The sequence below is a fragment of the Nannobrachium achirus genome (assembly GCF_963921795.1).
Source record: "Nannobrachium achirus genome assembly, chromosome: 10".
NCBI classification, from domain to species: domain Eukaryota; kingdom Metazoa; phylum Chordata; class Actinopteri; order Myctophiformes; family Myctophidae; genus Nannobrachium; species Nannobrachium achirus.
The window spans coordinates 17,145,103-17,168,813 of NC_137819.1; the positions used below are offsets into that span (position 1 = coordinate 17,145,103).

Below are 23,711 nucleotides of genomic sequence, written 5' to 3' on the forward strand. Positions count from 1 at the left end.
ATGCCAGTGTATTCATATGAGAGGCACCGTGCGAGTCTGCAGAACTAAGTGAGAATGCAGGCGTTGTGTCGCTCCCATGTTAAAAGCCCTTCATTCTGTCCTCTGTGTATTGTTGTGCGTGAAGCAGACAATGGCAGTTTTAACTCTAAACAGATGTATACAATATGTATGACAAAGTTTGAACTATCATCTTCTGTTCATAAGGCATCACATTTTCCGTCAAAAAAAAAAGAAGTAGAAAAAAACGTGACTCTTTTCTTTTCATTTTGTGATTTGACCCTTTTCCCAGTCGGTGAAAAAACATGATTAGAACAAATGTATTTAGCGTCACTGAATCTTTTTAGCCTTTCCTTTGAATGTTTTATGAAGAACAACAGACGTGACTTCACTCTTGGACTTGCCAAGGCTCTCTCAGAAGAGATTTGTGTCACTCTCAGAACTCTGTGGTAGAGATCTGGGTCACCTCTGACTGCATATCGTGCTGGATCCTCCGAGAGCGAGAGCCACGGGGGATCCTCTCCAGGCCTAGTCATACCGGCTTCTTCCCAGGTTCTGACGGGGCGCAGACGGACACCGGTTCCCTGGTAGCGTTCCGACCTCTGCCCAGGCTGTTCTGGTCCGCAGTGGGCCGGCAGGGCAGGCAGAAGTCCCGGAAGCACCTCTTGAAGTTCTCGTCCAGGAAGGCGTAGAGGACGGGGTTGAGGCTGCTGTTGGTGTAGCCCAGGGCGATGCACAGGTGCCAGCTGGCGATCACCAAGGGGTTCCGGGTGTCGATGTCCACCATGGTCTTGACGATGATGAAGATGTGGATGGGCGTCCAGCAGATGATGAAGGCCGCCACGATCACCAGCACCATGCGGGTGATCCTCCGCATGCTGCGGTCCTTCTCCTTGGAGCCGGACAGCAGCCGTACACTCTTCAGACGCAGGATCATCAGGCCGTAGCAGATGGTGATGACCATCACCGGCACCACGAAGGCAAAGATGAACACGCAGATCTTAGTCACTGTGTCCCAGTACCAGTCTGGTTCAGGGAACTTCAACATGCAGATGACTTTACCTGGGGAGAGAAACAGAGACAGAGAGACAGAGAGCGAGAGAGAGAGAGAGAGAGAGAGAGAGAGAGAGAGAGAGAGAGATAGGGACAGAGAATTAAGGTGGAATCGAGCAGGTTGATAATATGTAATGATGATAATATCATACAATAAAGTCTGGCCCAAGGTTGCTTGCTGCAATGACAAACGCCAGGGTTTCTTTCTCACACACACAGCCTTTTTTATACACAAAGACATGGTGTCACAATCTGGATTTGTCCGTTTTGTTCCTTTATTTTTAAGTCATGTTCGGGCCTGTTTCCTGTTGTTTTCTGCAGTTGCCTGTCTTGTCTCTCTGTTAGTCTCAGTCTATCCAGTGTTGAATGTCGATATTGTTCAACAGAGTCTTGTCAGTTTCCCTTTGTGTTTGTGTATATACTGTGTACCTGTATGTTCCCTCTGATCACTGGAGCATACACTTTGTTTCCACTCATTTATTTTCCAACACAAATATTGTCTGCACTTCCTGCGTTTCCCCTGACACAATTATACAATAATAGCATTTGATCAATGCAGCAACTGCAGTGAGTTCCCTCCTTAGCAAGGTCACTCACAGTGACACGTCAGGGCAGGGTAGCACTTATAGCCATATCAGCCCAAGGGCAGATAACAGCCCTAGATAAAAGTAGGGCTCACACTATCCACCAGGGACCTGTAAGAAAGGGGGAAAAAAGAAGAAAAGAAAGGAAAAAAGCTCTGACCTGTTTCACCAAGGTACAGCAAGTTAAGTAAAGCATTACGTTTCTCTTTGCTAGACAAACACAGCGTTGATGCTTCTCTTTGGACTCGCCTCTGTTTCACTCCTATTGGTTGGCACAGTTCTAAATGCTGCGGTCAGACAAAGTAGACATTTGAGAACAGGCTATTACTATAAACAGGTGAGGTCATTGTTGTTTTGGGTTGTGTTGTGCTGATAGCAGAAATAATGAGAAAACAGCAGCAGCGCTGTTCTCACAGGACTTATCTCGCTTTTTATCGCTCCCATCACCCAGGGATATTAAAGGCAAAGACATGTAATGAAAGCTGTCATTTCTCTGATACAGGATTAAAGGAGCACTTCACCTGTTTTTAACCTTATCTACTGTACTCTGCCACCAACATGTGGAATGCCCTGACACCATCCATTAAAGATATCAATCACTGGTCTCTTTCAAAACGGGCCTGGAAAAAAAGGAGAGGTTTAAATGTAAATTCCAATTGAAAGGAGGTGTTTTTCCTTTTTCTCCTTTGAACATATAGGCAGTGGTGGAAAAAGCACTCTAATGTTTTACTTAAGTAAAAGTATGAACACTGCAATATAGACATAATCTGTTACAAGTAATAGTCCGGAATTCACAATGCACTTGAGTAAAAGTACAAAAAGTATTGGCATCAAAATGTACCTGTACTTAAAGTACCAAAAGGAAACATAATCACTATGCAGAATATCCCATTTCAGGTTTACAAATGTACTGTACAAACATCTTTTGAAAATAGAAGATCTACAAGCTCACAATGTGTCACATCGCGACGCATTGATAACTTGCAGATTGGCTATTTTCAAATGACCAAAATTGATCTATGGCTGAAGTGTTTTGTAATCATAATCAAAATCTAGTTACTAGTAACTAAAGTGTACAAACATAGTGGAGTAAAAGTACAATATTTTAATCCGGGATGTAGTAGAAGTAAAAGTATTGGAAATTGGAAATACTCAACTAAAGTAAAAGAATATCTCAAAACTGTATGTACAGTACTTTAGTAAATGTACTTAGTTACTGTACACCACTTAACCTGCCACAAAAAGTTCGAAAATTTAACTTTGGTTGATTATATCTCCCCTTTAATAAACCCAAATGGTATTGTGTTTTATATCATTTTTATCGTTGATTCATCACCTTTACAACGAGGTACAGCTTGTAAGCATATCGGGCATTCGAGGCATGAGCTACACAGCCAAACGTGTGGGTTTTGATAGGACAAAGCGCGGTGTTGAAGCTATGGCTCCAGCTGCAGGAGAAGAACCGCTCAAAAACATATGAGGAAATAGCTGATCTGTGTAAACTCACAATACATTGATTGCATGGTGAGCTTGCAGATCGGCTTGACTATGGTGATGGTGATGTCATCAATTATTGATGACTTCACCATCACCATAGTCAAGCCGATGACTATGACTATGACATCATATTGAAAACATGATGTCATAGTGCTGATGTCATACACTGTACCTTGATAATGCCTTTTCTGGATCAATTTATGTTCCATCTTGGATAAGTGGAACTAACATAGCGTCACCTTGTTAAATGAATGACCATTTTTTGAGGGAAATTATATTTTTGCTTAAGTCAGCTCCTCATGACACTGTGGTCTGCCCCTTTTATGGAGATTATACTAGTGTGACTTAGGCCAAAATTATTTACTGATGACGTCTGACCAAAATAGTTTTTTGTTGTACCTAAATCAGGTTAACCATGATTAATCCTATTTTGTTACATAACTGACAGGCAGTGTTATTTTTACATTAATACTTATTATTTATTAACTTTTTGGGGTATCATCATATTAATCTTAATGCAGATTGCAGATTGCTTCTGCATGCTGTAACAGCAACCATGCACATTGTTCACGCACCCACTGCCAGACCGGGCTGCGGGGGAGAGGGTAGGGGCCGCTTCAGCTCTGTGCCGCTTCTGCACAGTGAGCAGGGCACAGTGTTAAAAACGATACGACACCGACGCGCAAGTTGTGATGCATCTCTTCTTCAACAGGTCTGGGTTAGATTACATTTCATATCACACATCATGTTTTCTTTTCCTTTCCTTTTTCTTTATCATTCTGTTGTTGTCGGTAGTCATGGCTTTAAGTTCCCACTTGATGTTGTGTGGGAGTCCAGACTGCTCCAGACGGTATTGAATAACTGCTAGCTTGCATAGGGTCTTCAGACTAGGATTTACATGTAAGATCAGTAAGACGGGAACGGGTTGTTTATGGGTGTATCCAATGAGGAGAACACGATCACCAACCATGCAATAGTGCACACCGTCTATTAGATGAGGACTTTTCCCCTTGGCTTTAACCTTCTTCCAGGAGCTGGTCTCTGGATTGTATTTCCACAGATCATTGTAATAGCTATTTGTGCTGTAACCACCAAATATGTACAGCTCTCCATTGTAGGCAAAGGCTGAATGACCATCACGTCTTTTGGAAGGAGATTTGTGGAAGGAGTGCTCAGCCAGCTGCTGGTCTCTGTGTCAAATACTCTGATGATGTTGTAATCGTCCTGGCACACATTGCCCCCAAATACAAACATCTTTGTCCCAATGATGGTGGCAGAGTGAAACTGTGAAGCAGGTGGCGGAGTGCCTAGGACGTTGATTAAAGACCAGACCATTGTGGTGGTGTCCAACTTGTAGATGTCATTAGGAGGATAGAACCATACTTTCAGGTTGATTCCACCATAAATATACATCACCTTCCCTAAGACACAGCCTGAATGGCCGCCCCTCGCCTGTGGAACAGTTCCAGAAACACGGGGCTTGAACCATCTGTGGGTTTCGACGTCAAATGCATAAAGAGTGTTGTCCCAGTCGTCTCCGAAGGTGTCGTATTCTCCTTTAGAATTCTCTATCAATTCACCACCCCAGAGGTAGATGGTATCTTCTATCAGCACGGCTGTGTGGACATAACGCATGGAGGGAACCTCAAAAGGACGCCTTCCTCCTCTCCTAGTTGCAACTGCGGGCAACGTCACCCAGTGTAAAGTCACTGTGTTGAAGACGTTCACCCCAATCTGACCCGTGTCGTAGGGCTTGTCCTCGTAGAACCCTCCAAAGAAGAAAACCTTTTCCCTCACTGGCACAGCAGGACAACCAAACAAGAGTGTTCTTTCGTTGTCCTCCAGAAACAAGAGTTTTGCCGGTCCTGTTTCTGGATGCACCGTTTCCCAACACAACATTCTCTCTCTCTCTCAAATACATCTTTGTCTGTCTCTATCCCTTCTGTTGTCTCTGCCTTTCACAGTTTCCCAATCTCTATCGTTCCAATCTGCATACCCTCCAAGTATCTCAATCTCTCACATTTCTGCAGCATCTTATAAAAGCTGATTGGAGCTCTGCTCTGATGTCATAGACATGCATGTTTAACAGCACAGATTTGCGCAGGTATTCTTCTCTACAGGTTTCTCTTTTAAATGCTGCCTGATCCACTGAGTTGCAATGCTGTTTTCAGGTCAAAACATTCCTCTTGCTAATGACAACACAACCAACATGAAAGTATTTCAAATCAAAAATACTAGTACAGGAATGTTGCAAGTCGGCAACGATGAACGTTGGGAGTGAGTGCCCCATGTATATTTATTTATTTTCAATAAATGTTTTCACATTATATATATATATATGAAAACATTTATTGAAAAAAGAAAAGCACCAGTGTGAAGTGAGCGATCCAAATTCTACTCATGTTCATTATTGATGTGAAGGTAAACCTCTTCAGAGCATACTGTACTCCCCTGTGCACTGCCCCATGTGGGATAAGTTCAGGAAGGTAAGCATGCATAAGCTGCAGGTTGGTTATAATGATTGCATGCGTATACTGTACTATTGAGAAAACCAAGGTGCTGCCGCATAAGTGAGTTGTTCTGATATGTGTGAGTCAACACTGTTCATGCGCTATTGAGAAACTTGATGTACAAATGCACATGTTGACTGAATGAATCTCAGAATTCTATTATTACGCCTCTGTGTTACAAGATGTATAGGGATGTTCTTTCTGTACAGAATGTTGTGTTGTTTTAATGTTGTTTGTTTTTAACGGATCCCTGAGTCTACACAAATAAAGTTGGTTGATTGATTGATTGATTGATTGATTGATTGATTGATTGATTGCAATTGATCGATTGATCGATTGATTGATTGATGGATGACACAAACATGGGTCACTCTCTCACCACTGTCGGACACTTTGGTCACCGCCATGACCATGATGGGCACCCCGATGGCCGAGGACAGCACCCAGATCAGGACGTTGATCAGCTTGGCTTTAGCGGGCGTCCTGAACTCCAGGGCTCTGACGGGGTGGCACACGGCCACATAGCGGTCCACGCTCATCATGGTGAGCGTGAAGATGCTGGTGAACATGTTGTAGTAGTCTATGGCGATGACCACCTTGCACAGCGCCTCGCCGAAGGCCCACGTGTTCATGAGGTACTTGGCGCTCTGGAAGGGCAGCGTGCTGGTGGCCAGGGCGTCGGCCAGGGCCAGGTTGAAGATGTAGATGTTGGTGGCCGTCTTCATCTTGGTGTATCTGCACAGGGTCACACAGCAAAGGGAACATTAGTTTCTTCACCTTGGTGTATCTGCTCAGGGTCAAAGAGCAAAGGGAACACTAGTGTAGGATGATATGAAAATTTCACAGGATTTTTATGACAAAATAAATCACGATTTACGATATTATCGTGATAATCAAAATCCATTATCCTGGGGCAGAACATTTACCAAAGAATTTCAGATCTACAAGCTATTTTTGGCTATTTTTTGGCAAAGACATTTGATAGAGAGTGAAAAAAAAGACTATCAAGTACCTATATTGTAAGTACCTTTTACCAATTATAGAAGATTTAAGTGGTACCGGATATGCAGCTCGGCAAATAAAAGGTGAATTGTCCCCAGTGCATGACGGAGGACAATGTCACGATAAATTAAATCTCCACGATACGATTATCCTGAGTGTTTTTTTTATCGCGATGAACGATAATATCGCTTATAGTCCCATCCCTACATTAGTGTTGGGAATAGCAGTTGTTCCTCTACATGGCCGGTGTAGAACTACATTTGAAACCCATGAATAGTGGACAAACTAGTATTATCAAAACTCTTGTTCATACTGATTCAATAGTTGCCTTTTTTTTTCAATGCGCTGGTGGTAAATTGCTTTTCTACCTACCATATAAATGAAAGAAAACACAGTTGTAACTTGCATTGATCTTGGAAATGTTACAACTGCAACACAACAGTGGGCGGGGTCCATGAGCCAACTCAAGGTTGTTGACTGATTTAACACTGTTTTAAGCCAATCAGAATCCAGTATCTGAACATGTGACCACAAAAAGTGGTAGAAACTGCGTTAGGTCTCTGACCAAAGAGGCATTATGCTGTTGGTGGGGTCACAAGCTCAAGGGTCGAATACAGACCAATGGGTCAGACCTAAACGCTGGAAGAATGTCACTTTGTTGACACTCCCATTAGCAGACAGTACAAAGGCAGGGCCTTGAGCCAATAAGGGAGCAGCATTCTCGATGACGTCACCGCCAACAAGTATAGAAATAACCCTCACTCTAGATGTGAGGTCACAGAGACGTCACCACCAACCAACAAGTGTCGTCACATACCCACATACCCAGCACCGATCACAGTACTTTCGTGCTCTGCTGGCGCACAAGTTGGCCATATATGGCCACAAGTGCACGTGCACAAGACGCAAGTTGGCACCTCGACAGAGTGCAGTTCTAGTTTTATGTAACAGTTTTGGACGTACTGTACGAGGTTTTCCACCCTGCAGAGCACACAGTCCATGTAATGCTGATTCTCTAAATGAGTGATTTGAGATAACTTATGATACACCTCTCCTCTTATCATCCCAGGGAAGAGACACAGATGCATTAAAATACAGTATGTACTTATTTATTGAACTAATAGACCTACTTTTAAAATGAGTTTCCCCCCAGTTGAGTTTGTGTGTGTGTCTCAGTGCATGCATGCGTGCATGTGTGTGTATGTGCGCATGCACGTGTGCCATTTCAAAATGTGTGTCGCGTTACTTTCTTTACTGTAAGTCTCTTGGTGCTTTGCAGTAGTTTTTTTTTTTAGATATAAATATTGACATCAGGGTCAGTGATTCTCAGCAGGGATGCTTACTGTACAGTAGTGTATGTTCATATACAGTATTCATACACAGAATAGTATGTGTGCTGCCTCACAGCAGTAAGCCTCCTAAAAGGAATGTATTCTCAGTTTCTCACATGACTTGATTTGATATTCTACTGTATGTACAAGACAGCATGTGTGCACAGCATGCCTTATATTGATTACCGGGACCCTGTTTACTTTACAGTTTTATTATGTACATTCTATCAATGTGTGAATAATATTAAAGAGGTGCATGGTGCCATAGTTGTGTACTTGTTCTGTTTTGTACGTGTCTATGGAGTTAACACTACTCTAATAGACCCCCAGGTGTGCATGGTTATAATTATGCAAACATGTGGTTTCTTCCTGAAAGCTGTAGCTGAGTCAAAAGGCCCAATTCACCGTTTGTCAGCCTTCTGATTGGTCCCTGAGACTCCCTGACTGGCCAACCAGAAAAATACATTCACTTTTTGCAAGCGGGGGTGGAGTTCTGCAGTCGGAGAAAGTGGGAGCCGTCTTTCACCGGCTGTCCGCAATGCGGAGCACGGCCAGGCCGCTCGCGACCATAGCGTTTGCGATCATTGTAATGAATAAGCTTCAACAGACTAGTTCACATGGACCTTATCAATGGTCTAACTTGTTACGTTTGGGTACATATATTTTAAATGGGCAGAATTACGAAAAGCCAGCCTATTATGTGAGGAGAACAGATTATAGTTCTCCTCTTCCTACCCAAGATGCAATGCGCGATTTCTATTCTCTCTCTGATCCAGAGGATTAAACAAATTAAAACATATATTTTCGGGGAAACCCCCTGTTTTGCAATGTAACTACTGTACCTTTGTCTTCCCTTTTTATTAATATCACCTAGATGTTTTTCCTTTGGTACTTTAAATTGCAATAATGAGGCTATGAAAAAAAAAATCCCATTCACTGCCACTATAAAAACAATCTGCCCAAGGTTAATGTCCCATCATAGTAACAGGGCAGAATGGGGCGGGATTTGCAAAAGCCTGAATTGAAATACACTGATATAATGACATCATAATATCATCCCCTCCTCTTTTTACCATTCAACAACACTGTGGGACTTTTGTAATTGTGATTTGATTCGCGATATATACAGTATATATTATATATCTTTCTTTTTACACCAAAGTTTACACTTTTAGTTAAAAGGTTGAAGCACTATTTTCAGATAATAATCATTGCTATAGAGTATTCTGTCACAGTGTTGTACACTCTCTCAGAATCAATGGATCGATTTGCAGTGACCCTTCTCCTTCTAAGGGGACAAGTGGACTCAACTCATTCCAGGAAAAGACCCCTCACAGCACAACAGAGCCACCAGACCCCACCTGGCTGTATGGATCAAGCATTCAGGCCTGTACCGTTCTATTGATGTGCACCACACAAATTGATGTGAACTCACCCACTTGTGGACAATATGGTGAAGGACGATGACTCATCTGACCATCTAACCTTTCTGCACGTCTCTGTAGACCAGAGTCTATGGTTTTCTGCACCACTGAACTCTCTAATGTGCATTAGTGTTTGTAATGAGGCTGTTTATGCACTGCAACCCTGCTAGAACATCTCTCTCTGTGTAGTTGTTGTTGACAGAATGTTCTTACAATACTGACACAGTCTGATTACATCCTGCATTAACATAATATTCTCATTCATCTGAGGAAGAGTTGCTCTCCTAGCCTGACACTTTCATTTCGTTTCACTCCATTATTTAGTCTGAAAGCCCTTCCTATAGCAGCCGTTTCTGGGATGGGCGTTGCCAAAATGGAAGTCTTTGACGATTGGTTCACCCCCCCCCCCCCCCCCCCCCAATCAATCACAATAGTAGCAAAGCAGATGACGTCGGTGTTAAGCGACCCTTGTTCATGTTGTTATGTGGCTGGCTAACCTGTTGCTACTTGCTAACCAAAGAAACCGGCAGAATAGGAGTGCTACTAACTAAGTAATCAAACACAGTAAAATATGTCTGCTACTGTTGTTTCATAGAGAGATCGATACGATCACAAGTTACCGCAGCGGGCGACGGCATGTTTGTTTATGTTTGGGAACATCTTGTCCGACGCTGTTGTTTGACGTCAGCGAGTTGAAACGATGCTGATTTGCCGTACAGATTTTCAACCGAGCTAACCTCTCCATTGAGAGCGTCACCAGACCCCTGAATCGCCTGAACATATTGTTTTAATGGGTGTGGCTAGCGATTCAGGGGCTGGAACCAGGCTATTGCTCTCCTGTTGTCCTTACGTTTCACACTGACTAATGTATAAACCTCGCTGTCATTTAATGTGTGCTTTCGACCACAATTGAACGCATTAAAGGACCGGGAACGCATCTGTGTCACGTAACCACTTTAACCATTTTTTATTTATTTTTATTTTGGCTATTCAAAAATAGCAGGTACTGAATAGGCTACAAGCTTGTACATTTTTGAAAAAACTAGAAAATGTGTACAAATCTTTGAATATATTCTTTTAAAGCGCACATGTTTAATTCTAATCTTTGCTTCTGGTCCACAATTAGGATTTAGAAGACTTTTTTCCCCCAGGTATTAAAGAGGTGGTGCCGTAGTTTTGTACTTATTTTCTGTTTTGTATGTGTCTATGGAGTTAACATTACTCGAATAGACCCCCAGGTATGGTTATAATTAGCACATTTACAACTAGTACAACTGACAACTAGTCATACTTAATGAGCAGGTGGGTGTGGCCACATAAAAACATAATTTTAACACTTTCTGTATACTTTTTTCATAATACCTGATCATCATGTTTTAGGGTGTGGGGGGAGGTTAAAATTGACATCAATTGATGTCAGTCCAACTGATGTCTTTCCCATGGAAATGCAGCGGTCACTGTTGCTGTTGAGACAGCAGCCAGTTGAGCGGTCTTCCTTTTGACTGACGCTCCTGCCACCCATGACCCAATAATGAACCCTCTTCGGTAGTCACTTACATCTTTTTGTCTTGCCTCAGATCTTTTCATCTTGCTTTCTTGATCTAAAAACACAGTCCATGCGTGTACAGTATGTATATAACTATGCCCCAGAGCATGATATGATGTTGATTGCTTAATTGCATCATGCCTATGGACACATTCGATGCTTCTCCACCCATCTATTCAGGTTTTTCCTTCTTCTTCTTCTTTCATCGTCCTTGATGATTGGTTGACGACATTGTATTTCACAAGATTTCTTGTTACTTAGGGGGGAGGCCATGGGGCTGGCTGTCGCCTTCTCCCCCTTGCCAACGTCGGCCTAGGCAGGCTTTGCACCACTCACCTTCCGCATGAAGGGCAAATGCACTAATGGCTACACCAACGTCACAATATTTATCTGTAGAACCGAGTCAGACTAGATGGAATGCCATATGCCTCAACTCCGACATTATATATGATTACATGGGGGGTCATGGCCTGAAAAGGTTGAGAAGCACTGGCTTAGTGTATATGGCAAGTGGTTAATTTGACACAATGTAATAATGTACTGTTAATGAGGCACAGCTTGCGTAGCTGGTTAATGCAGAAAACTCAGGGGACGTGCCTACCTGATCAGGTCATGAGTCAGATGATCTCTTCACCTGGTCAGGGCGGGTATTTAAATCCCTCTGCCTACCTCTTCATTCTGGCTTTTCTCCTGGCTGTGCAGCTGCATGCCCTAGTGCTGAGTCCTGACGCCAAACTATGCTTCATATCATGCTCATGCTATGCTTCATATGTCATGCTCAGTAAATGCTCAGTAAATGCTCAAAATATATTCTAAATAAATAAGAGTTGTCTGCCTCACATTGTTACTTAAGTAAAAGTATCAATACTGCAACGTAGACATACTCTGTTTCAAGTGAATTCCGGAATTCAAAATGTACTTGAATAAAAGTACAAAAGATCGATCGGCAATTTTCAAAAGGCCCAAATGTATATAGAATTCAAGTGGTTAATGTATGTTTTGTAATAATAATCCAAATCTACAAAGTAATTAGTAACTAAAGTAGTGGAATAAAAGTACAATAAATATTTGGATCCGATAATGATGTAGTTGAGTAGAGTTAAAAGTATTTGGAAATACCTCAAAATTGTACTTAAGTATAGTACTAGAGTAAATATTCTTAGTCATATTATACCACTGGTTAAAAGTTAAACAGTTTTTTCTGTGTGGTATATTTCTTGGGATCTTTCTGCCATGGCAAAAGAAAAATCCTATTTTTCCCGAATTAGTTTTGGAATTTCCAGCGCTGCTTCTGATAATTTGTATGAGGGATAGCCAATAGCACTCATGAATATCTTGGCAGAGATAAGAAGTTCCCTTTCACACAGACAATCAAACTATCTGATTAAGTATGCTGTGCAGAATCCAAATTAGAGCAGTATCCGCCACGGTCAGGATGGGAATATTCTTTAACCATTCATAGCAGCTATAATAGTGCCATGCATAATGCTTTGCCTCCGGCAAAGCTGTTAATATAAAATATTGGCTATTTCCATTCCTATAAAGCTTTCATATGGACATTTTATAAAGCCTTTTCACCTGGCAAGAATTTAAAATCTTGGTTTATCAAAGAGTCTATTAAAGTTCCACACAGTTTTGTTTTTTTCCCTCCACCAATGTCTTTGTGAGTAGCAAGGAATCTGCAGTTAATCTTACTGCGTCATGGATACAGAAAACTAAATTATATAGGTGGCGGAGAGAGTCGCAGCCCCAGCCTGAAGCCTCAAAAGTCTAGTATCTGCCCTCGTTCCATCGTGGGAGACCCGGGTTCGAAGCCGGGTGGGGAGGTTCGGATTACCTCTGTTACATATATAAAAAAAGAAAGAAAGAACAAAAGAAAGAATGAGATAAAGAAAGACAAATAAGCAAATATCATCGTCATTCATGACATGACATACTGTGTATACACACAGCACAATGTGAGCTCATTGCCCGCATTACGGCATGTTCTCTGACTAAATCCTTTTTTAAATAAACAACAGTTCAGTAGAAACTGTCTGTGACTTTTAGAATACAGTAGGCTACTGATGTAGCACGGTGGTGTCTGTGAGAATACATGAAACATACCGTGATCTGTGATAATCCATGAAATATTATACTGTGATCTGTGTGATGAAACATGAAACATTACACTGAGAGGAAAGAGAAAATGATTGAATGACAGCTCCATTTGTCAGATCTGAAGGGCAACAATGGGCTTGAAGTTCAAGCCCAAAAAACAAAGTTGTCCTTTAACAACAAAACGTTCAAGCCTTGAACGTTTTGTTGTTAAAGGACAACTTTGTTTTTTTTTACAACAAGGGTTCATATTTTGGATTGTAATTAGAGAAAAGAAAAGATGAGTGTTAAAATGTTTTCATTTACTGCTTTCGTTGCTTAGCGTTTTGATTTCATGTTCGAGGCATGCACAAGTGGCTATATTTGTATTTTTAGACACAATAAGCCAGCAATGTCTTTATTACTATTTACAGTAACACTACTAGCCCCCATAAGTCACATCTGCCCATGAAAGATTGCAGTGCATCTTGGGAAGGAGAAATCTCGCTACCACTACGTGTCATCATTTCGACAACGGATCGTCCGGAGGGTTAGCGACTCACCCCACGGAGGTAAGGGTTAGGTTTGGGTGTCGAAAAGATGACACGTAGTAACAGCGAAACGCTCCCCTTGGGAATGGGTTTATCGTGTCTAAAAAGACATAAACTCAGCACAAAAAGAAAGGTGATTCGTCACCTTTACAGCGAGGTACAGCTTGTAAGGATCTGGCATTCGTGGAATGAGCAACACAGCCAAACATGTGGGTAGTGCCCCTCAAAATGGCCTGGCAGGCCTGCAATACTGTTCCTTTGGTGTTCACCTTTGTTGCTTGGAGCATTGAATGATTGCACTCTCCCACGGTAATAAGGTAAAGAAAAAACTACACATCTTGGCAATTTTTACCCTTTGTTGTGTCTCAGTATCAGGGAAGCCCAAAGCGAGAGTAAATGCCAGCAGAACAAATATTACAAGCCATTTTGGCAAAGTTTTGGTTGGCGCTACCCACACGTTTGGCTGAGTAGCTCATGCCTCGAATGCCCCATGCTTACGAACTGTACCTCAATGTAAAGGTGATAAATCAACGATAAAAATGATATAAAACACAATACAAATTGGTATTATTAAAGTGGAGATATAATGGACGAAATGTCAAGTTTCCTTTCTTTTTGTGTTTGAGTTTTATTTAGACACGTACGCCTTTAACCTTAGCAAGCGAACGGAAGCGACTGATGTGTGTTGCAGGACAGTACTGTAGTAATCTCTGTAGTAGGCTACTGTACTGTAATACTGCCTTTGGTGGGGATTTGTACTTCAATCTGTTACAACCCTTTGCTTCAGCACAGCGGCCTTGTCAACTGTCAGGGGAGAGGATTATGTTTGTTTGTGTCAATCACGTGCATGACTCCTCTGTGATTCAAAGGAAGTTATTCCCCCTCTTCTAATCTGAGCAGGCATGACGCACCCAATGCCCCACTGTGCACTATCTGTGCCACCTGGACATCCCACTGTGCATGATCTGTTGCCGCCTCCCATTACCGCCTCCTTTTAAGTGCCTGAGGGCTTGAGTGGACACAGAGCTGAAGGATGTGATACTGATCTCATGGAGTTTACATTGAGATAAAATGCTTGGTAAGTAAATCAGGACACAAATTACCTGCATGTGTGCCTTCGTGGGGTGTGTAAATTATAGAAAATACGTTTAGTTTTTATAATTTTTTTCTTTTGGGAGGGGTTAAAAACTTAAAATAAAAAAAGGAAAAATCTACAGCAGATTAAAAACATGGCAGGCTGGTAACCATCACGGCTGCAGCAAATCAAATTAATTAATAATAACTCAAATAATGTTTGAGTTAGAATATTCACAGTAAGTGTGCCTCTGAGTCACGGGGTGTGCCAATGGTGCAAGCATAGTCAGCAGCATTGTCAATGCACACTGTCCACAGCTAAATCTACCACACCTATTATTGGTGTGATTCACTAGCGTTAGCCATGTTATGTGGCTTACGTCATGGTGTGCTATAATACTTATGCAGCCTGCCATGTTTGTACCCCGCAGTCTTTTTTAACTGAACCTGAACTGGAAAACAAGAGTCTACAGTGCCTCGGTGTCTGACACCAAAAGCAGATCTACAAGCTACTGTAGATCTGTTATTTTCCCTGCACAACACAGGCATACATCATGTATAGTTAAAGTCAACATGCACAGTGACATCCTGGACCTAGTCAGGAGTGACAACACTTGATGGCATGACATACAACTAGAAAGATGCAATTCTGGGAAATTGCAAGTGTGGTTGCACTGACGCAAGTCACGAAGAATCCGCTGGGAGATGTATTACTTCTTCATTTGTCTCCTTTCATGCCCATGAATGGACATCTCTGTATCTGTCAGTCCTTGTCCCTATCTGAGTGGTGCTAACCATTCTGTCCATGTCCCTTTATGCCTATATATGGAGATCCCTGATGTCATCAATATTAAGACATACTGTGTCAGTCTCATGTGGTCTGTGACGCCAGACATTTATGATGTCAGTCATCTCCATATTTGGGAAAAACGTTTATTGTTTGCATTTCCACATTCAAGTCAATGGAGAAAATTAATTCACAAATAAATTAATTAATAATATATTAATTAAACTATAATATGTAATGTATCTCTTAGCAAAATGCAAGCAGAGGAGTCCCGATGAAGTCGGTCAAAATGACACAATGGCCCATGAAGTGCGTGCCACCGAAACCGTAGGAGTATAGCAGCGCAGCAATATAACGTCGTTGTCGGGTGAAAACCTTGTATGTCCAAAACCGTTCGTTTTGTATTTATCATTTAGAAAAATGAACTAAACTAGTGAAAACAGCCGATCTATACAAGCACACAACGCCTCGCACCGCGAGGCGTTGTGTGCTTGTAGATCTGCTGTTTTCACTACTTTTGTGCAACGGCCTTGTACGATGAAGCAGGGCTTTGCATCGAAAGAATTTACAATTTGAAACTTGGAGATACGAGGTTTCCACCCGACAACGACGATAAAGTTTATCTGGAAAGATGGATGGATGGATGGAAAGAAAGAAATAAAGAATAAAGTGGGACAAGTACTTTAGTCTGGTTGCCCTGTTAGGAACCATTCATGGTAATACAGTGATTTGCAGGGATTTTCTCTGGACAGAGGGTATTGCAGGTTGCTGCCACTGATGCAAAAAGCACACGGCCGCCTCAGCAGGTGCACTGCTCAATCCAGCTGCGAGGAGACACGACGGTCTAATTCCTAGTGAGGGTTAGGTGGCTGGACAGATGTTTATGCATAAATCGCACACGCTGTGAAGAAACAGCGGCTCTCTCCTACACACTCACGCTCAGCACGTGCACTTAATTAGCAAGCCGTGAGTTCGCACAGCAGTTCAAGGTTCAGTGCACACATGATTAATTCAGTAGGGGGGTGGCCTTTTCATTCCATTTTGCTGTTATAAAGGCTCGTATAGGAGTCACAATGTGCCATGAAATCTGCTTTCATCGCTGGATGTCACGTTATGGCACGTCAAGCTCTTCGCGAGGAGAATTGCGGGATGTGATGGTTTAATCGGCCTCCTCTTTTTGTATGCCAGCAGCAGTAGGCCCTGCTTCAGGCTGTCATGGTTGTCCAACCTTCTCTCTGACTCTGACACATTTATCTGGTAGCACATGCCCAGCGATGGAGCCCTCAGAGGGAATAAACTCCTCAACGCTGCCCAGTGTTGAGAGCTCATGCTAAAAGCCTCCTATACTCTGACTTAAATTCTTAAACAGATGGTGGAATGCACTGGCTGCTTACTGTGCTAAGTCTTCATCATTTTCTTAGCAACCAACGAGCAAGTGAACGTTCCCATCATAGCTGAAATGAAGCAGAATTGATTATAGCCTAATCTGTCAGTCTAAGCTGGTTTGTCATTCAGTCTGCTACTAATCAAATGTGTCTGGAAGCTCATCGGATGTGATTCTATGCCAAACCAACAAGGATTATGAGGAAACTCCTTACGTACAGTAGAGATAGAAATACGAATGATACCTTGCCTCAAATGGAAATACTTAAAACATCTGATAAGGGATGTTGCTGTTGATATACACTGGCCTTGTTATAAAGGCATACAGATGGAAAAAATACCTTTTAAAATGTGGAATTCTACAGAATGAGAATACAGTTACATTTACATTAGTTGTCTCTCTTCACCATGGCCAGTTCCTCATAATCCACAACACAACACAGTGTTTTCATTTATAATAAACTAATGTAAGCCTGCATGAGATGACTTGTTCCCTAGAATCGAAGGCTCCAGCCGCCAGCACATAATATGCACGCACGCACGCACGCACGCACGCATGCACGGCCACAGACACACCACAATGTCTACTGGCAACTGCCTGTAATATTCTGAGTGCAATTCCCACTCCGTTAATGTCCTTGCATCCAGTGAGGTTTAGGATGGAACACCCATACTGCATGTGTACCAATATGAACAACTCTGCCGTCTGCGACTGCTTCTGATCATTCATTCTTACTGAACATGTAAAGATAATTCATGAGTCATCATTAACCCATTTAGGCCTAGAATTATTGAATGCTTTAACCAGTGAAAAATAGCAGCGAGTGCCGCGCTGCGAGCTTGTAGATCTGCTATTTTTTTTAAAGTCGTGAAAATGTGTGCAAATCTTTGAATGTATGTATTTTTAAAGCGAACGTTTGTAACTCAAATTTTGCTTCTGGGTGGTCCTTAGAACTAGATATTTTGAGATCGGGGTCTGTGGCCAAATACATATCATTTTGGGGGTCCTTCACATGAAAAGGTTTGAGAACCACTGACACTAGTAGTATCTCAAGAACAGACTAACTGAGCTCCAGTTAAGTGAAAAGGACCTTTTCTTTGACGATGTCTATAGCTAGATTGCTGACATAGAAACATAGGGTTTTCAAAAAACCTTAGAAGGATTCAAAAGACACTTATAGAATCGGGTCAAAATTCAAATGTTCACGATTTTTCAAAAATAGCAGATCTACAAGCTCGCAGCGCGGCACCCGGTGCCGCGCTGTGAGCTTGTATATCTGCTATTTTTCAGTAGTTCAAGCATAAAATAATGATACAGAATAGATACTGTGTACCTGTTCTAAATGGGTTTAAACGACATCAAACTACTACACACAGCTCAGAGACACACACACACATCCTATTAGATACACACACCACTAGAATGCACACTATTCATGTCCATTCATTGGATTGGCAGGGTTGACCTCTATTACTGATTTCCAAGCGTGGCACGGCTGCAGCTCACCGCTCCAAGAGACGGGTGAAAGGCGGAGAACGAATTTCAAATTACAGCAAATGTATCTGACAAATAGGCTAAAGATTATTATATTATTACTTGAACTTCCCTGCCCAGCAGTGGGTGGAACTGGTGAGCTCTACCCCCCTTCTGCTACCTGTGATCCTGAAGTTATTCAACTGATCATAACGTTAATTAAGGTTGGTGAGAGCCAAGCTCAGGGGCGTCAATTGGGTATGGCAGGGGTATGCAGCTGCCATACCCTGGATCCAGGGGGGGAAATAAAAGTTACTTTTAAATATAAATCCATGAATGTCTCTTTGTCTATCTGTGCTGGTTATTATGTTGTTAAATTACAGTAAAATAACTACAAATGCAAAATGTTTCAAAATGGTCACTTTAACAAGGTATTATAATTATATTCTCCACACTTGTATTCTCCCCATCTTGACAGAATGGTATATTTCCAGGTTCGGCAGGTCAGCTGCACAGGTGCAAGCATTATTGTTAATTGTGGCACATTTACTAACATGCCAAGTTTAGTGCTCTGCACTTGAACAACTGTTCCAGGCTGCCATATCCAGCCCAAGAAACGGGAAAAAAATAAAATGTACTTCTTCTTAAAATAAATATATCATGCCTGTTGCTTCGCGCGCGTGCAAGACACCAGTCATGTTGCCATACCTTAGCTTTTTCTGAACTGACGCCACTGGCCAAGCTCTCCTCTCCCACCGAGCAACCGCTGACTCTTGCATGCCAACTCCTCCCTTGCAGCTGACACTCAGCAGTCAGTCTGCCCGTGGCTGTTCATGTTATGGAGCGCTCCTAATCTTGTTATCCTCGCCAGGAGGCCAGCATGGCCGAAGGGGAGGGATTGCTTTGCGTTTTTTTTCGCTCCTTTGAGACTGTCCGTCTGTCTGTACGGTATGTCCGTCTGTCCGTCCGTCTTTCCATCTGGCACCGTAGGACCCATGTGAAATTTCTTTCAAATTGGCCTAACAGGCCAATTCACTCTTGAACCGCAGGGCGTGCAATCAATATATATCCCCCCCCCCCCCCCCCCCCCCCAGCCTAGATTCCTTGGATCATGACGCAACACCCGGCAGGTATTGTGAGTGTGTGTGTGTGTGTGTGTGGTGTGTGTGTGTGTGTGTGTGTGTGTGTGTGTGTGTGTGTGTGTGTGTCCGTGCGTGTGTGCGTGCGTGTGTGTTTGTGAACAGCAAATCTCTGGCACAATACACATATACATTTAGTATTGTGTAACGGCAGCATTGATGTGGCAGAGAGAGAGAGAGAGAGAGAAAGAGAGAGAGAGAGAGAGAGAGAGAGAGAGAGAGAGAGAGAGAGCGATAGGACAGAGTGGTCATACTGTGATGATTGCAGGTTGTTGCTGTCAGCCTCTCCTCAGCAATCATCACCATGAGAGCCTTGCATCAACACCCAAAGACATGGAGCTTCACGTTGATTCCACTATCAATGTGTGTGTGTGCACTAGGGATGGGACGATAAGCGATATTATCGTTTATCATCATTAAAAAAAACACTCACGATAATTATATCATGGAGATTTAATTTATTGTCCTCCGTCATGCACTGGAATCAATTCACCTTTTATTTGCCGAGCTGCATATCCGGTACCCTCTATTGGTAAAAGGTACTTGATACAGTCTTTTTTCACCCTCTATCAAATGTCTTTGCCAAAAAAAATAGCAGATCTACAAGCTCACACCGTATCACATTGCGACACTTGGTGAGCTTGTAGATCTGCTCTTTTTTGGCAAAGACATTAGATCTGCATTTTTTGGGCAAATTTTCCCAGTATAATGGAATTTGAATATTGCGGTAATATCGTAAATCACAATTTCTTTTGTCACAACAATCGTGATATGAAATGTTCATATCGTCCCATTTCTAGTGTGCACACGCGTGCACGCACACTGCAGGAGGCATAATGCAGTTTGGATGGTGTATTGTGAGTGTGTTCTTCTCCATGGAGTGTGTGACATTATTCTCTCTCTCTCTCTCTCTCTCTCTCTCTCTCTCTCTCTCTCTCTCTCTCTCTCTCTCTCTCTCTCTCTCTCTGTGTGTGTCAGTGTTTATTCAGCAGCCAGAGGGTTAAAATAACCCTCTTGTCCATTTGATTCCCTCCCTTCTCACTCCATGTTTACCAAGCAGCTCTTTTCTGCGAGTGTTTTGTTAAATTGGTTCCGTTTAACAGAAAATTGGCTCGCACCAAGGGGCTTCTCTCCCTACTTCTCTCTCCCTGTACCTCTCCCCCCCCCCCCCCCCCCCCTCTCTCTCTCTCTCTCTCTCTCTCTCTATCTCTCTCTCTCTCTCTCTCTCATATAACTACAGTACACACACATGCATTCATATATACACACTCACAGACAGACACATGGAATGTATCCACCCATGAGCCCTTGTTGACTATTACGCACGCCCACTATTTAGTACCTCCCGGTCGTAAGCTCCATCTGTCTGACTCGTCCATTAATTAATGCTCCAGGCGAGGGATGCAGAACACGCACAGGTGATAATGTGCAAGTAACGCAATCATTAACACAGCAGTTAAAGTGCTGCAGAGGGACGGAAGATAGATCTGTTATTTTTGAAAAATCTAGATTTTACTGACATAGAAACATGCGTTTTTCAACAACCTTAGAGGCATTTAGAAGATGTATCGGGTCAAAATATTCAAAGACTTGTTCATGATTTAAAAAAAATAGCAGATCTACAAGCTTGCAGCACGGCACTCGGTGCCACGCTGCGAGCTTGTATATCTGCTATGTTTTTAATAGCTAAAGCATAAAATAATGGTGGAAGTGGTTCAACTCTAACGTGACACAGCTGCGTTCCAGGTCTGTGGGCGCGTGGGGCGTGTTCCCTCCTCCGCGTCATCAGCGCCCATACCCTAGGTGGGGTTGGCAAAAGGACCTTTCTGTGTGGAGTTTGCATGTTCTCTCTGTATCTCCTAGGGTAGATATACCCTCACAAAACATGCAGTAATCCTGGTCTCTATAATGCCTCCCCCTGGCCAGCCGGGGCGCCTGATGGAGGGGAAAGGAACTGGTTGGAATAACGTGTTCCTTCCACATGCTACGTCCAACCAGGGAAGCTCCCCCTGTCAGCTATTCACCTTCATACTACAGTAACCAGTATATTTACTCTGAAACCAATGCATGGTGGGTAATATAGAACTCCGGTCAGCTGAGCATATAGTTACAGCATTATATAGTTACAGCACTGCACTATTTCCTTTGAGGAAAAGGGCATTTGTGAATTGACAGAATAACGCTTGGAAAAGCTTTACTACGTTATTACTACAATTTGTACTGTATTCTACAAATATGTTTACAAGGCCTGAGACATTTCTGAATAGATGTATATGCGTAATAAATGATTAAACCTCAGGCCCAAACAGGTGCTCCAACCAAGACCATTTTTTATACACCAGACATTTTGCCAGACAAACAGGTGTCAGCCGAAGGTAATGATGTTAATTGTGGCTGTGTGGTGTGTTGCCAGGATAATTAATTCATGATGTCTTGGGCATGCACACACACACACACACACACACACACACACACACACACACACACACACACACACACACACACACACACACACACACACATACACACACACACACACACACACACACCTCAATTAAAAACACACCCACAGCTAACATTATTACCTTCAGCTGTGATAGCTGCTGCTGTATTTTGACTGCGGTGAACATGACATGTTGAAGATTAATTAATTCACTTTATGACCAAACGAAACGACACACAATGTATTTGAACCATGTTGATATATTACTCACAGCTACAATTCTCTCCAAATGTGTCTTAATGCTTGACTGATTGAGGATTCATTTAATTTTGACTTGTTTTAATTGCGACCTTCAGATCGCAGTTACTATTAAAACCTCCACCGGCTGTCTGTCAGTCACGTCACGTCACACATTTCCCCTACTCATATCTCCGCCACCGTTGGCCTTATCCATGCCAAACTTTGCACACACACTCCTTGTCTCACATGGCCCTCTTCTAGCGCCACCATCAGGCCGATTTTTGCAAAACACATTTTTGAACACTGCTCCTACAGATTTTGCCCTAAAATCATGCAAAGCGGTACACAGTATGTCTAAAGTCATGTCATCAACATGGATCTGTCCCATTTCCCATATTCCCTACTGATTGATTGGCTACCATTGCCTTCTAAAGTTTGTGTATGTGACCTGACGGTCGCTTATCTCCCGATTTAGGGAGTCTTACGTGGTCGAGTTCCAGATGTGGGTTCACAAAATCTAGGACACTCGATTCCAAGAGGCAAGGGATAAGCTGAAATACATGTCCTTAGCCAAAACAATAAAACAAGAGAGAGAGACTATGTTTTGTTGCCAAGTGACATTAGGCATGGCTTCTGCCCGAGGCAGCCACGCTGAGTTAATGTGAATGATGGATACTATGAACCGTGAATGTTTCACATTAAACTTGATTATTACAAACAATGGTGTATGAATTAAGAATGAGGGAGAATGCTTCATGAGGGGATATTGTGAAATACATTAACAATAAGCCAGCACGCAGGCACGCACGCACGCACGCACACACACACACACACACACACACACACACACACACACACACACACACACACACACACACACACACACACACATGCACGCACGCTGTGCAAAGTAGCTTACAGAAGTTAAACCATGCATAAGAAACGCATGGATATCATGCTGCTCCAACAGTGGTAAATGTATGATAACAAGCGGAGCAGACGTATTAAAAAGATAAATGAAACATTGAGTGATGGTTTTAATAAACTCACCTCACCACTCCGTACATGACCAGCACGTTCCCCAGCAGTCCCACCACGCAGATCACGGAGTAGAGAGCCGTGATGCAGATGGCTATAACGATGCCCCCGGCGCTCCGGACGGGACTACTCTGCTGCTGCTCCGTGTAGTTCTGCCTGTTGCTCATGAAGCCCAGGTCCTCGTCCGGGAGGAAGGTGACATTGAAGGGGATTACAGAGTACAGGTCAGACAGATCGGCACCCCTGGGCGCCGCGGAGGAGAACAGCTCCGTCTCCATGTCGCTGTCCACTGATATGTGGTGCTGAAACGTATCGCTGTCCACTGCTGTGTGGTGCTGAAAAGTGTATTTAACGCGTCGCTGTCCACTGCGCTGTGGTGCTGAAACTGTAGCTGTCCAGAGCTCAGTGCTGCTGAAATAGACTTTAATCCTAAAGCAAAGGCGAGCAGGAGGCACCGCCGTTAGTCCATTAAAAAGAAGGGGGAAAAAAAGAGTCTGCGCTGCTGGGTGAAGACCGAGATCCAATGAGTGGAGAGAAGAGGATAGGAGAGGAGAGGAGAGTG

At 42.8% G+C, this 23,711-nt stretch overlaps 1 protein-coding gene across 1 annotated transcript; it reads right to left on the reverse strand.

The window, feature by feature from the left end:
* Nucleotides 1–529: 529 nt before the first annotated feature.
* On the reverse strand, nt 530–23,427 carry LOC308292863 (delta-type opioid receptor-like; the record flags this gene model as incomplete). The annotated part of the gene is made up of 3 exons (XM_080735287.1): nt 530–1,059; nt 6,021–6,376; nt 23,162–23,427. The coding sequence occupies 3 exons, from the start codon at nt 23,425–23,427 to the stop codon at nt 530–532; spliced, it is 1,152 nt and encodes a 383-aa protein (XP_080591413.1).
* Nucleotides 23,428–23,711: the final 284 nt, after the last annotated feature.